Source organism: Rhinolophus hipposideros (assembly GCF_964194185.1).
Source record: "Rhinolophus hipposideros genome assembly, chromosome: 1".
NCBI classification, from domain to species: Eukaryota; Metazoa; Chordata; class Mammalia; order Chiroptera; family Rhinolophidae; genus Rhinolophus; species Rhinolophus hipposideros.
Genome location: NC_138047.1, coordinates 20,300,155 through 20,313,115, shown reverse-complemented (window position 1 = coordinate 20,313,115; position 12,961 = coordinate 20,300,155). Strand labels below are relative to the sequence as shown.

The 12,961-nt window shown below is 35.7% G+C and overlaps 1 protein-coding gene across 6 annotated transcripts in view; it reads right to left on the bottom strand.

Annotated features, from left to right (window-relative positions):
• Positions 1-12,961, bottom strand: part of LOC308508722 (ubiquitin carboxyl-terminal hydrolase MINDY-3) — an 85,918-nt gene that overhangs the window by 33,722 nt on the left and 39,235 nt on the right. For all 6 annotated transcript variants that reach the window (XM_081075904.1, XM_081075905.1, XM_081075902.1 and 3 more), the window contains one exon: positions 9,764-9,844. In XM_081075904.1, coding sequence (XP_080932030.1) covers positions 9,764-9,844 — 81 coding nt within the window. The remainder of the gene's footprint in view (positions 1-9,763; positions 9,845-12,961) is intronic.

The following is a 12,961-nucleotide window of genomic DNA, read 5'->3' as shown; positions in this document are numbered from 1 at the left end:
CGTTATATTATAGTATATTATACCTGGTATTATATATTATATTATACCTGGTCTTATATTAAAATAAGACCACGTCTTACATTAATTTTTGCTCTAAAAGATGCATTAGAACTGATGGTCCGGTTAGGTCTGACTATTTTTGGGGAAACACGGTAGAAGTATGAACTTAATACTGACTCTAATTAGAACTCATAAACTTTACTCATGACAGGCCCTATTATCAACAATATTATATCATGTTTAGACAATTATTTTCAGAAACAAACTCAAAGCGAGAGACTACTTGTTACAGTCCTACTGTAACAAAAAATTATAACAAACAAACTTAAAAGGAGAGACTACTTTCAATAAGCAGGTTGACATCACTGACATGACTGAGATAACTAAGAGGAAAATGAAACTTCAGAAAAATTATAAAAAACATCTAGAAACAGGTGCCATGAGGGCATTCAGAATAGCAGAAAATAGTACATAACAGCAATTAATTTTCACTTTGCTTTAAAAGGCAAGAATATTTATAATACATTCTGAAGGAATTTTGGAAAAAATAATTAAAAATAAAAAAGCTTGAGTATTATAATGGTACAAATCATTGACATAACCCTCAACAGCTGATGACAGTTGGCTCCAAAGTGTACTAAGCACTTAGGGGACAATTTGTAGTTAAAAATTCACAGGTTTTAAATAATTCAAATAATTAAATATTGCTAGTCTGTATAGATTTCTACCCAGACTTTCCAAGTAGTTCAGATTAACAGAAAATTACCTTTAGTATCCTTTGTCTGAAGTTGCTATTCTTACATTAGAAGACAGGTGTTAAAATCACATGACAGCCCCAGGACACCTACTATATAAAGCCATTCCACTAAGACCAGGAGACATAGCAGCCCTACCTAATACACAAAAGCAAAACCAGGGAGGCAGCCAAAATGGGGACACAAAGAAACATGCCCCAAATGAAAGAGCAAAGTTCCAGAAAAAGAACTAAACAAAATAGAAATAACCAATCTATAAGATACAGAGCTCAAAACACTGTTTATAAGGATGTTCAACGATCTCAGGGAGAACTTCAACAAAGAGATTGCAAACATAAACATGGAGATAAAAAAAAAAATAACAACTCAGAAATGAAGAATACAATAACTGAAATAAAGAATACATCACACGAAATCAACAGTAGGTCAGATGAACCAGAGGACGCAATCAGGGATTTGGGAGATAAGGTACCAGAAAAAAATCAATCAGAAGAGCAAAAAGGAAAAAAAAATCCAAAAAAAGATAGTTCAAGGGGCTTCTGGAACAACACCAAGTGTACAAACATTTGCATCATAGGCGTACCAGAATGAGAAGAGAGAACAAGGAATTGAAAACCTATTTGAAGAGCTATTAATGGAAAACATCCCTAATTTGGCAAAGGAAATATACTTACAAGCCAAGGAAGTGCAGAGTCCCAAACAAGATGAACCCAAACTAAGATACATCATAATTAAAATGGCAGGTTAAAAACAAAGAGAATCTTAAAACCAGCAAGAGAAAATAAGTTAGTTACCTACAAAGGAGCTCCCATAAGACTACCAACTGATTTCTCAACAGAAACTTTGCAGGCCAGAAGGTATTGGCACAAAATATTCGAAGAGATGAAAAGCAACGACTTACAACCAAGATTACTTCTACCCAGCAATGTTATTTAAAATTGAAAGATAGAGCTTTCCAGACAAGAAAAAGCTAAAGGAGTTCATCACCACCAGAAAAGAAATGTTAAAGAGACTTCTTTAAGAACAAAGAAAGATAAAACGTGAATAAGAAAGTGGCAATAACTGCATATATGTCATCAATTACTTTACATATAAATGGATTTAATGCTCCAATCGAAAGACATAGGGTGGCTGAATGGAAAAGAAAACAAGACACTCACCTATGCTGCCTACAAAAGACTCACTTCAGATGAAAAGACACACACAGACTGAAAGTTAAGGGATGGAAAAAAAATATTTGATGAAGATGGGAGGAAGAAAAAAGCGTAGCAATACTTACACCAGACAAAACAGACTTTAATACAAAGGCTATAAGAAGAAACAAAGAAGGACCCAGGAATCCCACTTCTGGGGATTTATCTGAAGAAACCCAAAACGCTAATTCAAGGAGACATGTATTAATACATCCCTATGTTTATTGAAGCATTATTTACAATAGCCAAGATATGGAAACAGCTGAGTGTTCATGGACAGATGAAATGGATAAAGAAGAGATGGTACATATTTATAATGGAATATTACTCAGCTATAAAAAAAATGAAATCTTGCCATCTGCAGCAACACTAATGGACCTAGATGGTATTGTGTTGAGTGGAGTAAGTCAGACAGAGAACGACAAACACCATATGATTTCACTTCTATTTAGAATTTTAAAAATAAATAAACTCATAGATACCGAGAACATTTTAATGGTTGCCAGATGGGAGGGGGTGTCAGGGTCAGGGGGACAGAGTGAAACAGGGGAAGAAATTAAGAAGTACACATTTGTAGTTACTAAATAGTCATGGGACCTATAGCATAAAGAATACAGTCAATAATATTGTAATAAGTATGCATGGTGTCAGGTGGATACTAAACTTATTGGGGTGATCACTTCATGGAGTTTTATAAATGTCTAATTTATATGTTTAACCTGAAACTAATATAATATTGCATGCCAACTGTAATTCAGAAATAAAATATTAAAGTCATAAGTTTATGGTTTACGCTATAAAAACAAGTACTTTAGCTTCTTAAATTCATTTCCTTTCTGTAGTTGATAAGGCATAAAATCTAAACATAGGCACAAACTCTAAAACTTATGCTAAATGAACTGGATAACTAAACTGCATTAATATATAGGAAAATTCTATTACAACATATCCAACTGTGCATTTAATTGTAGTCCAAGTCACATGACTTTTACCCAATAATTAAAGATACACAGAGGTGAATTTTCTTTATAACAAATAAAGTCTCTACCCCTAAAGCATCATTTTACTTTTTTCCCTTGAAGTTGTGCTTATTTTTCTGAAAATGTATTAATGGTAAAGTAGAACTCACTGTCCAATTTTAAAACACCTAATATCTAACACTTACTTGCAGTAGTCTTCCTAATATTACAGCAAACAGCAATACACAAAAGGAGCTTGCTTTGTAGAAAGAATTGTTATCTAGACTCCCAGTAACAGACACCACTGTTAAGAACAGTCAGTTCATGGAGGAACAGTAAAATGTTTTGTTTCTCCTTCGCATTAAATTCAGTTTCTTTATATATTTTGCATTTAAATAGTAATGTGATTTCATGTGCTCTTACCTGAAAGCAAAACTGCTTTATCATAGGAAAGGTCAAAGGTGACACTCGCACAAAGAGTCCTTTTATAACCATAAAAGAGAACAAAAAGGGATGTAAAACTCATCTCCCCAACTTCAAAAGAAAGTTTGAAATGGATTAACAAGGAAATTAGTCATTGATCTTCTGAAACTATATGCTATAGGTAAGTTCCAACTATTTTCATATTAGATCAGCAGCTGTCACCCCACACTGAGATTCAAGTGTACAATAAAAACAAACAAAAAAAGCAAATCTATTTTGTCTACCACTTTATACATATAATTCTATTAATATTAAAAGTATCACATTTTCAAAATTTAAAGCCCTCATCTTGAATTGGAAGTGTAAATTAATTCCACAACTAGTTCCAATTCAAAAGGAAATTACAAAGTGATCCAAATAATTCATTCTTAAAACCCAAATATAAAAATGACAAAATAACCCAAAGGGTATTCAATTAAAACAAGATAAGTGTTTAAATATAGGTTCTAAATTCATTAAGCATCTACTGCTCAAAATCATTTCTTTTACCTATGCAGGAGGTTTGCAAGTTTTCAACTAATCTCATCAAAAGCACCATGGCACGATTTCTGAGGAAAAGGCCCAGGCTCCCAGGGCATGCTCCCTTATGGTGTACAGAGCTGAACATTTCATTCCTCCAGAGCTCTGATGACCTGCTTGGAAAATTTTCCACCCTACTTAATAGAAATTAAGTTCCCATTTCCCTTTTCCCACATCCTCCTATTAAAGATTTCTGTGGAACCCCTGCTTATGTATACTCTGAGTTCTTATTCCCAGCAGCAATCGTCTGTACTATTCCCCCTCAATATTAAGTACAAAACTCCCATTTACACAGGATAACTTGTACGTATTTCTTGTAACCGTATTCCCTAAGATACTTACGTCGAATAGTACAATATCAACTTACATGTTTCACAAACACAGATGTTTAGTAAGATAAAGAAGATCACTTTGTCTTTGTCAAATAGAAAAGGAAGATGATTTATAAAACATGGCAGACAGTTAAATTTAAAAAGTAGATAGTGTTAGATGACTGATCTGAAGTTTTACAACATGTTCATAAAATTTAATTATTAAATTTATTTTTACCATTGATTTTCAAATAAAACTGAATTGTGAAAAATCTCTTCTAATCCTACAAAATATGTGCAGTGATTCTCCATGGTCAGGAGACTGGTTCCAATAAAATTAAAATTTCTGGGCACTGGATGTCTCAAATATGAAGTAACAACTTTATAAAATAGTTTGACACTTACATTTAAAATCATGAACTTATACCACTTAAAAAAAATATTATAATTAGAGCCCTAAAAGTTTACTGTTCATCTCGAAAGGAAAAACCAAAACAGATGGGTAAGAATTTATTTCACCCAACAGAAACAATTTTCTTATCCATCCTCAAACTATGAACATAAATCTTAAATATGATGTGTAACAGTACTTATTTATAAACACTCATCAAACTTGTTTTCATTCATTAAGCCGGAGAAAGAATCTACATGTATATGTGTATATGTGTGTTTACATTGATCAGGTCGAAGAGCAAAAGTTAGTTCTGTTTTGGCCTCTATATAGGAATATTGCACACATGAACTGCTATTTCTTATGATCAAAACCAACTCAGCACTATTAAGCCCCTTCTGCCTCCTTATCAAGTACCAATTTGGTTGTATCACAATTTTTGGTGAGATAAAGCTTCAGTGTGTTCTGCAATTTATTTATTCTACAGAAGTCTACTGAGTGCCAACACTGCCTGGAACTGTTCTAGGTGTTGGGAAACAGTAAGAGACAAAACAGACAAAACCCTGCTTCGTAAAGCTTACCTAGTGAGAGAGATAAACAACATGTAAAATAAATCAGTAAAATACGCAGTATGTGTCTAGTCCAGAGACACGTAGGCCAGAATATATTAAAAACTTACAATTCAATAACAAAAAGACAAATACCCATTTCAAATGTAGGCAAAGAAACCGAGAGATTTCTCCAAAGAAGCTATATTATGGCCAAAAGCACATTAAAAGCTGCTCAACATCATTAGTCATTAGTGAAATGCAAATCAGAACCACAAGGACCACTTAATATACACTAGGATGGTTACAAGAATAGAATGATCATAACAATGATTTTGAAAAAAAATAACTGTTAGCAATATATGTAAAACCTGAAACCCTGTATATTGCTAAGAAAGTAAAATGGTATATGCCTGCTGTGGAAACAGATTGATGGTTCCCCAAAATTGGTGATGGAAGGAGAACTGACTCTGGGTGGTGAACACACACATGATATATATATAAATGACGTGTTACAGAATTGTACACTTGAAACCTACGCAACTTTACTAACCTTTGTCACCCCAATAAACTTTAATAAAAAACAAAAAGTTAAACATAGAACTGCTCTATGACCCAGCAATTCCAGTTCTAGGCACAGACCCCAAAGAAGTGAAGACAGGGACTCAAGCAAATGCTTGTATTGGAAAGTTCACAGTAGCACCAGTACAACAGCCAAAGGTGAGAACAAACTGTGTTATGTGCACACAGTGGAGCGCCATCGGCCGTAAAGGGAACGGAGTACTGAGACAAGCTACACTGAAGAGGAACCTCAGAAAACTTATACTCAGGGAGAGAATCCAGACACAGAGACCACAGATTTTACGATTCCACGGATATGAAATATCCAGTATGGGTAAATTCAGAGAGATTAAAAGCAAATTGATGGTTGCTGGGGCTCCAGAGAGGAGAGATGGAGAGTAACTGCTTAATGGATATGGGTTTTATTTTAGGATGAGGAAGGCGTGTTGGAACTAGACACTGGTGCCAGTTGTACAACACTGTGAATGTACTAAATGCCACGGAACTGTTCACTTGAAAATGGTTACTTTTGTTATGTAAATTTTACCACGATTAAAAAACACAGGCGTTAGACAGAGAGAGAAAGAGAGAGAGAGAGAGAGAGAGAGAGAGAGAGAGAGAGGATGTTAATGAAAACAAGGAAGAGAAAGGGGCTGGTGGCTGGGAGAAGACCTCCCTAAGAAGGTGACATTAGAACACTGACCCGAAGGAAGAAGGAATCATTTATACAGATCCCTGAGGTAGGATCATTTTAAGCAAAGGGACAGCAGGTACAAAGGGGTTGCCTCATTTTTGAGGCAGGAGAAAGGCCCGTGTGGACAAGAAAGGGGAAGGGGAGTAGCAGGAAATGAAATTAGAGAGGCAACAGGGAATCAGATGAGGTGAGGGAGGGCCTTGGAGATTATTCCAAAGACTTTGGCTTTTACTCTTAGTGAAGGGGAACCAGTATCAGGTTACGAGCAGAAGAGTGACATGAAGTGATGGCTCACTTTAGTTGCTGACATGAGAAGATACTACAGCCCCACGAAGGGCAACGGCATGGTCATCAGTTAGGAAGCTACTGTAACAATCTAGGAGAGATTTCTTCAATTTGTCTTCCAATTCTTTCAGTTTCTCTTTGCCTCTTGTAGCCTCCACAGTTTCATGGATTAACTTCTCTTACTGTTCTTGTTTAAATTCTTTTGATCCTACAGTGTCTCCATTCTTTTGAGTTCCTTTTCCCCTGTTTGTTCTGACTTGTTTTTCACGTAAGCATTCCTCAAATGTCCGGTGATCCTTGCTGGTCTAATGTTTGAGAAACTAAAAAGCACTATTTTTGTGGGCAAGACCTGTAAACCTCACAGTGAGATTATTTGGTTGGGCTGTTCCCAAACTGTAGTATCTCACTTTTTCCTCTTGACCTGGTCAGTTTGCCCAAAAAGAAATAAATCATGGGTACATTCTACAACAGCAAAGCTACTGAGCTCTTTCTGAGCTCTAAAATCTAACAAGTAAAAACACACATCTCATCAGACCTCGCTTTTAACTATCCAACCCAGTCCATCACCAAGTCCTTCCAGTTTAACTCAGGAATAAATCTCTCAAATTTATGTGCTTCTATCCATCGCTATCATAACTACCCTGGACCAAACTACATTCTTTGCTTACCTGCCACACCACAAAAGTTTTGTTTACCCATTCCCTAGGTTATCCTTCAACATGTCTGTTCTCCACAATTAGCCAGAGCGATCTTTTCAACATGCAAATTTAATCCTGTGCCTTCCTTCCCAGTTTCCACAAAACTCCTCCCACCACCAATTTTTAAAAAGTTGAGGAGCTGTCATTACTCTTAGAGTCGAGTCACATGGCCTACTTTGGCAGCCTCATCTTACACTGGGCGCCTGGAATTCTTAGTGCCCAGGTCTTCTGTCTGTTTGTTCACACAAAGTCCTTCCCTCCACTGCTCTTTGTTTGCTCTATTTCCCATGTGGGGAACATTTTCTCCCTCTTCCCACAGTTTAATCTGACGTTTCAGTGCTCATTTTAGACAACTGTTCTTCAAGGAAACATTCCTAATCTTTCCAAACTAGGACACATTCTTATAGCTTTATAGACCTGTGCTCTGTCAGCACTCATCACAGTTGTAATTATCTACGTGTGATTCTTTGATGAAAGCCTCCCCCGTTAGAATGTACACCTCCCTAAATATAGGAGCCTTGTCTATTTTACTCACCACTGTGTTCATAGCCCCTGGCCTAATGTCAGGTACATACTACTATATACCCAGTTAAATATTTGACAAATGAGTATTTACACGCATGAAGACACCTGTAAGAAACTATTGTTCCCTGCAGTGTATAAGTCACATGACAAATTCTTTCCAAAGGGATTTTACAATGTCAAATTACATGCTGCCTTGAAAACTATAACCTTAAAACATCCTTTTTTACTTAATCAATACAAAGAAGTGTGCACAGGAAATACATATCCAGACAAACAAACGTAACAGTTTTATAGAAAAAGACAACATTTACATTAAGCTGCTGCAGAAAAAAAATGTCATTTGTTTCAGGCCATGGAACATAAAGTAAACAAACCCACTAAGAATGAATAAACCAAAACTCAAAAACAAACAAATAAACCCACAGCCAAAATTACTTGCTATAATCTAGAAATATCAAACAAAGAATAAGCACATAATAGCTTTTGTCTTAATGTAAAAAAACAGCATGATTTATAGTATTTTCTATTTGGCAAAGACTACATAAAACTACTGTATTTAAAAAAAATTAAAACTGGACCTAATGAATGTTATCATGTATCATCAATCGCATTTACCATTTATGTGTGATCTTCTGGCTTTATATTACTTTATTTCAAAAAGGAAAATTTTTAGCCCTGACAAGGCTCCCTGCTGACCATGGGACATACCAAAAGTGGTGTGGGAAGTAGGAAATATGCATTATGTGCAAAGGAACAATGGACCAAGTTCTATGAGAACAACATAGAATACCAGGACAGGTAGATAACAAGTGCATATGTCATGGAAGGTGCGTATCATTCACTCCCATCACTATCGACCTACCTAACATTTAGATGCGTGGATAGAAAATGTCTGTATATTTACAGAGGTCAATTGAAACTGTTCCTTAAATGCCTACAGAATAACGAAAACGACAATGATGATGATGATGACAAGAGCTAAGATTTACTGGGCATTTAACTTGTAATAGTATTGCTAAATATTTTACATTTAAGCCTGACAGGTCTAAGAGCTAGGTACTATGATTAATCCCCATTTTAAAGATGTAGGAAAAGCAGCTGAGTGATGGTAGAAGTGGTAAGGCTGGGATTCAAACAAAGGCTGCCTGACTCCAAATTGCATTCAATCGCAGGAAAAAAATAATTAGATGTATATAATTTATATATAACATATAAAAATTACATATAAATAAATTTAAATACATATATAAATATATATATATCTTTAAAAGCTGTGATTTAGAAAAGGTTTTGTCAGAATTTTAAAATAAACATATTCAAATGCACTTATTTCAATGTTGTAACCATGTATACTCGTATGTTCAAACTGTAAGAAATAGTCCATCTTAAAAGAGCACTTGATTTCAATACCATTAATCTATTAACAGATTTTAAAATATTTTCCTAGATGTAAATAAAATTATTTTATATCACGTAGTTGAGATTTTATCTTCTCTACAAAAGCGCAATCCAAATCTTTTAAATTCAATCATTTCTATCATAATACAAGTGATTTTGAGAAAAAAAACAACAAAAAACAAAAGTCAACGCTCTAAAGTCAAAAAAGGTAAAGAAATCAGAACTACAGATTGTATTGAAATGATTCCACAACTAGAGCAGTACAACACTATGTTTAGTATTAATAGTTTAGGATTTGGAACAATTCACTTGTTAGTGGGAATACACTGACGTTTGAATAAAGGTCTGAACTGAACGTGGACTTACATTACTTGACTGCCTAGTGTCCTACTAAAAAAGAGAAAACAAAGGAAAAAAAGGAACAAAGCTTGCTACAAGCATACCTTCGCAAAAAATACGGTGAGGTGAGTTTCACTGCCAACAATCCAAATAGGGAATTTTGGAGATTTCAAGTAAGAACCAACCTAGAACAAATGTAGCAAAATCAATACATGAAAATTTTATACTGCCTGTTAGATATATGAAACAAAACTAAAGTGCCCAATTCATATTTAAATAGAACAAAGTATTGTGCCAGAAAGCCCCACCCAGAAAGGTTAAATACTGACTGTAAAAACGATTGTAATGAAGACTATCAGGGCTAAGCTTATGTTGCATCATTACATTAGAACAATAACAATACAGATTTAACACATCCAGAAATAAGTAGTTTAGCCCTGGGAATCACTCTCAGGTTTCACTCAAGTTCCTAGATAGAATGGCCACTTCTGGAATTTCAGCTGGGTAACTCAAAAACCTTAAAACTATAAACCTGATAATAATTACTTATCAGGAAAATACTTATAAATGAACAAAGGAGTAGGTTTCTGAATAAATAAGTAAAGGGAAAAGGCTTAAGAACATCCTGTCTTCAAAGAACCTAGGGCAACATTAATAATCTCTTTTGACTCTTCATGGTAAGAGGTAAATTCAAACTTTTACAATTTATGAAGTTACTTTAAAATGTACAGAAAGTTACACTTATTACCTGCCTTCATAGTTATAAATTTAATCTTTAAAAACTATAATATCAAAAATTTGAAAGTATCATTTTTGTGTGTGTGTGACAGAAAAAGCAAGCTAAAAAATCAAATAAAACTCTGGTGAAACCCAATCATGTTCACATCAATCAATTCCACACTCTTATGAAGACAACGACTTTAAAACAACTAACCTTACCAATGAAATTTGCCACATTTTCTTTTCTCCCATAAACTGCCTAGTTTGGGAAATTCCAAGTCGCCACTTGCAGCAGTCAGGGCCAACTAGCCTTCCCTAATCAGCCAGCAGCCCTGATATGACGCCCCGCTTTCAACCACCACCAGGGCCCATTGCCCCCATTTCAACCACCATCGGGGCCGTTAGAATTTATTCTTATCACTAGAAGGGAAGTGGGAAACAGTGTTCTTTTGTATTTATGGATAGAAAAATCAGTATCTTTGTCTTGTGATGTGAGGGATGAATGAAATTGGATGTGCTAATGGTAACGGCCAACCAGCAGAGTAAGGAGGATGGTTTGGAGGCAACAGAGAACAACAGCAAAAGGACAAAGAAAAAGGAAAAGCTCTCATCACAGGTTCAGAGCAGAAGGGATGTTAGAGGTGTGCAGGGCAAGTCCTTCAATTTTGCATGAGGAGACGGAGAAACACCTGGCATCAGTGCCTTGTCAGAATACAAAAAGCTAACTAGCAGTATAAGCTGGAATTAAAACGCGGCTTTTCACATTCACAGTGTGGTGGCTTTCCATTACACCATGCTGCCTCTTCTGGTGAAAAGTTTAGATGTTGTTTGATTTCTTTTTGGATAAAGTGTGTGTTTGTGTGTGTACTTAATAGAGATAGAAGTAAAAAAAAGTGGATGAGATCATATACAGTAGGATCAAAGGGTAAATAAATGCTGAACTCGCAAGTGTTTTATAATAATAAAAATAAATCAAGAGTGCATAAATACTGCAACCACTGCGGGAAACAGTTTGACAGTTACTTAAAAGTTAAGCATCTAACTGCCATATGACCAAGCAATTTCACTCCTGGGTGGAAACCCAAGAGAAATGAAAAAATGCTCACCCAAAACTGATACGTGATTGTTCAGAGCAGTATTCTCCATAATGGCCCCAAAGGGAAACAACCCAAACATCCATCAACTGACAAACGGATAAACAAAACTGAAGTATCATACAACAGAACTGTCACTAAAAAAATGAGGCACTAATTAATACATGTTAAAATACAAATGAACACTGAAGACATACTAAGAAAAAGAAGTCAGACACGAAAGGGCTCACACCGTATGATCCATTTAGATGAAATATCCAGAACAGGCAATACCACAGAGACAGGAAGTTGCCAGAGGCTGGGGAGTAGTGGGTAAGTGACTGCTTGATGGGTTTGAGGGAGCTTTTTGGGGTGATGAAAACATTCTGAAATAGTTAGCAGTGATGCTGCACAGCCTTGTGAATATACCAAAAAAAACCACTGAATTGTACACTTTCAACTAGTGAATTTTATGGCATGTGGGTTATAGATCTATTTTTAAAAGGGGCCTAGTCAACAGCACTCAAGAGTCACCTTCTTGGTTACGCACACGTGCGTACAAATATATATATACATGTACATATATATATATATATATATATATAGAGAGAGAGAGAGAGAGAGAGAGAGATGGGGGAGGAAGGAGAGAGGAAAATATTGTTTATTTGTATTAATGTACACATGGTCAAAATGATATGAAAACGTTCATTTCATTTCTAAAGGGCACTTTGTTACACTATCAAACAGAGAAATGCTCACATTCACAAAACTAATACAAACCCAAATATTTCCTCATGCCATTTCCCTAAAAATCTATTAAAAAGTAAATGTATATAGATTTTCAGAAGGATCCTACAGTAAATACAGATGGACAGCACAGAGCAATAAAGTTCTTTAAAAAAAAAAAAAAGCTCTCAATTCAGTTTGGATGCCCTGTCTAGAGGCTGGTCAGTTCCCCTAAAAGACTGCGGAGTTAAGTCCTGACCCCACTACTTTCCTTATAAGTCTCCACACTCCAGGCCACTATGGACCATCCTTATCATCCTGGGCCAGGTATCAGACAAGGAGGGAAAGCCCCGCAGCACCCCCCTCCAGCTCACCAAAACAACTCAAATTAGCAAATCTACAGAGAACTCTGGAAACCTAACTACATCCCAATTCGCATACATACACTGCCCCCAATGGTTACAGCTTGCTGTTGCCCTGTCCCAGGTATAATATATAATAAGCCCTTGTGTGGCCCTGTCTGGTGGCCCTCTCTGGTTTGGAAGTAACTAAGAGTTCTGCCTTTAATCTATCCGAGTATCAGTGTGTTGTGTCCTGTCACTAAAAGAATCTTTAAATCTTATAAAACACCAAAGTTACTGCTAGAATATTAGAGCAATATGGTCACAGGAGAATATACAGCAACTGTTTACTTCCCACTACGACCCTGGGAGGGAAACAGACATTTCACCTCACGGTTAAAGAAAAGCAAAAGCACACATTTAGAAAAGCTTATAATTATGG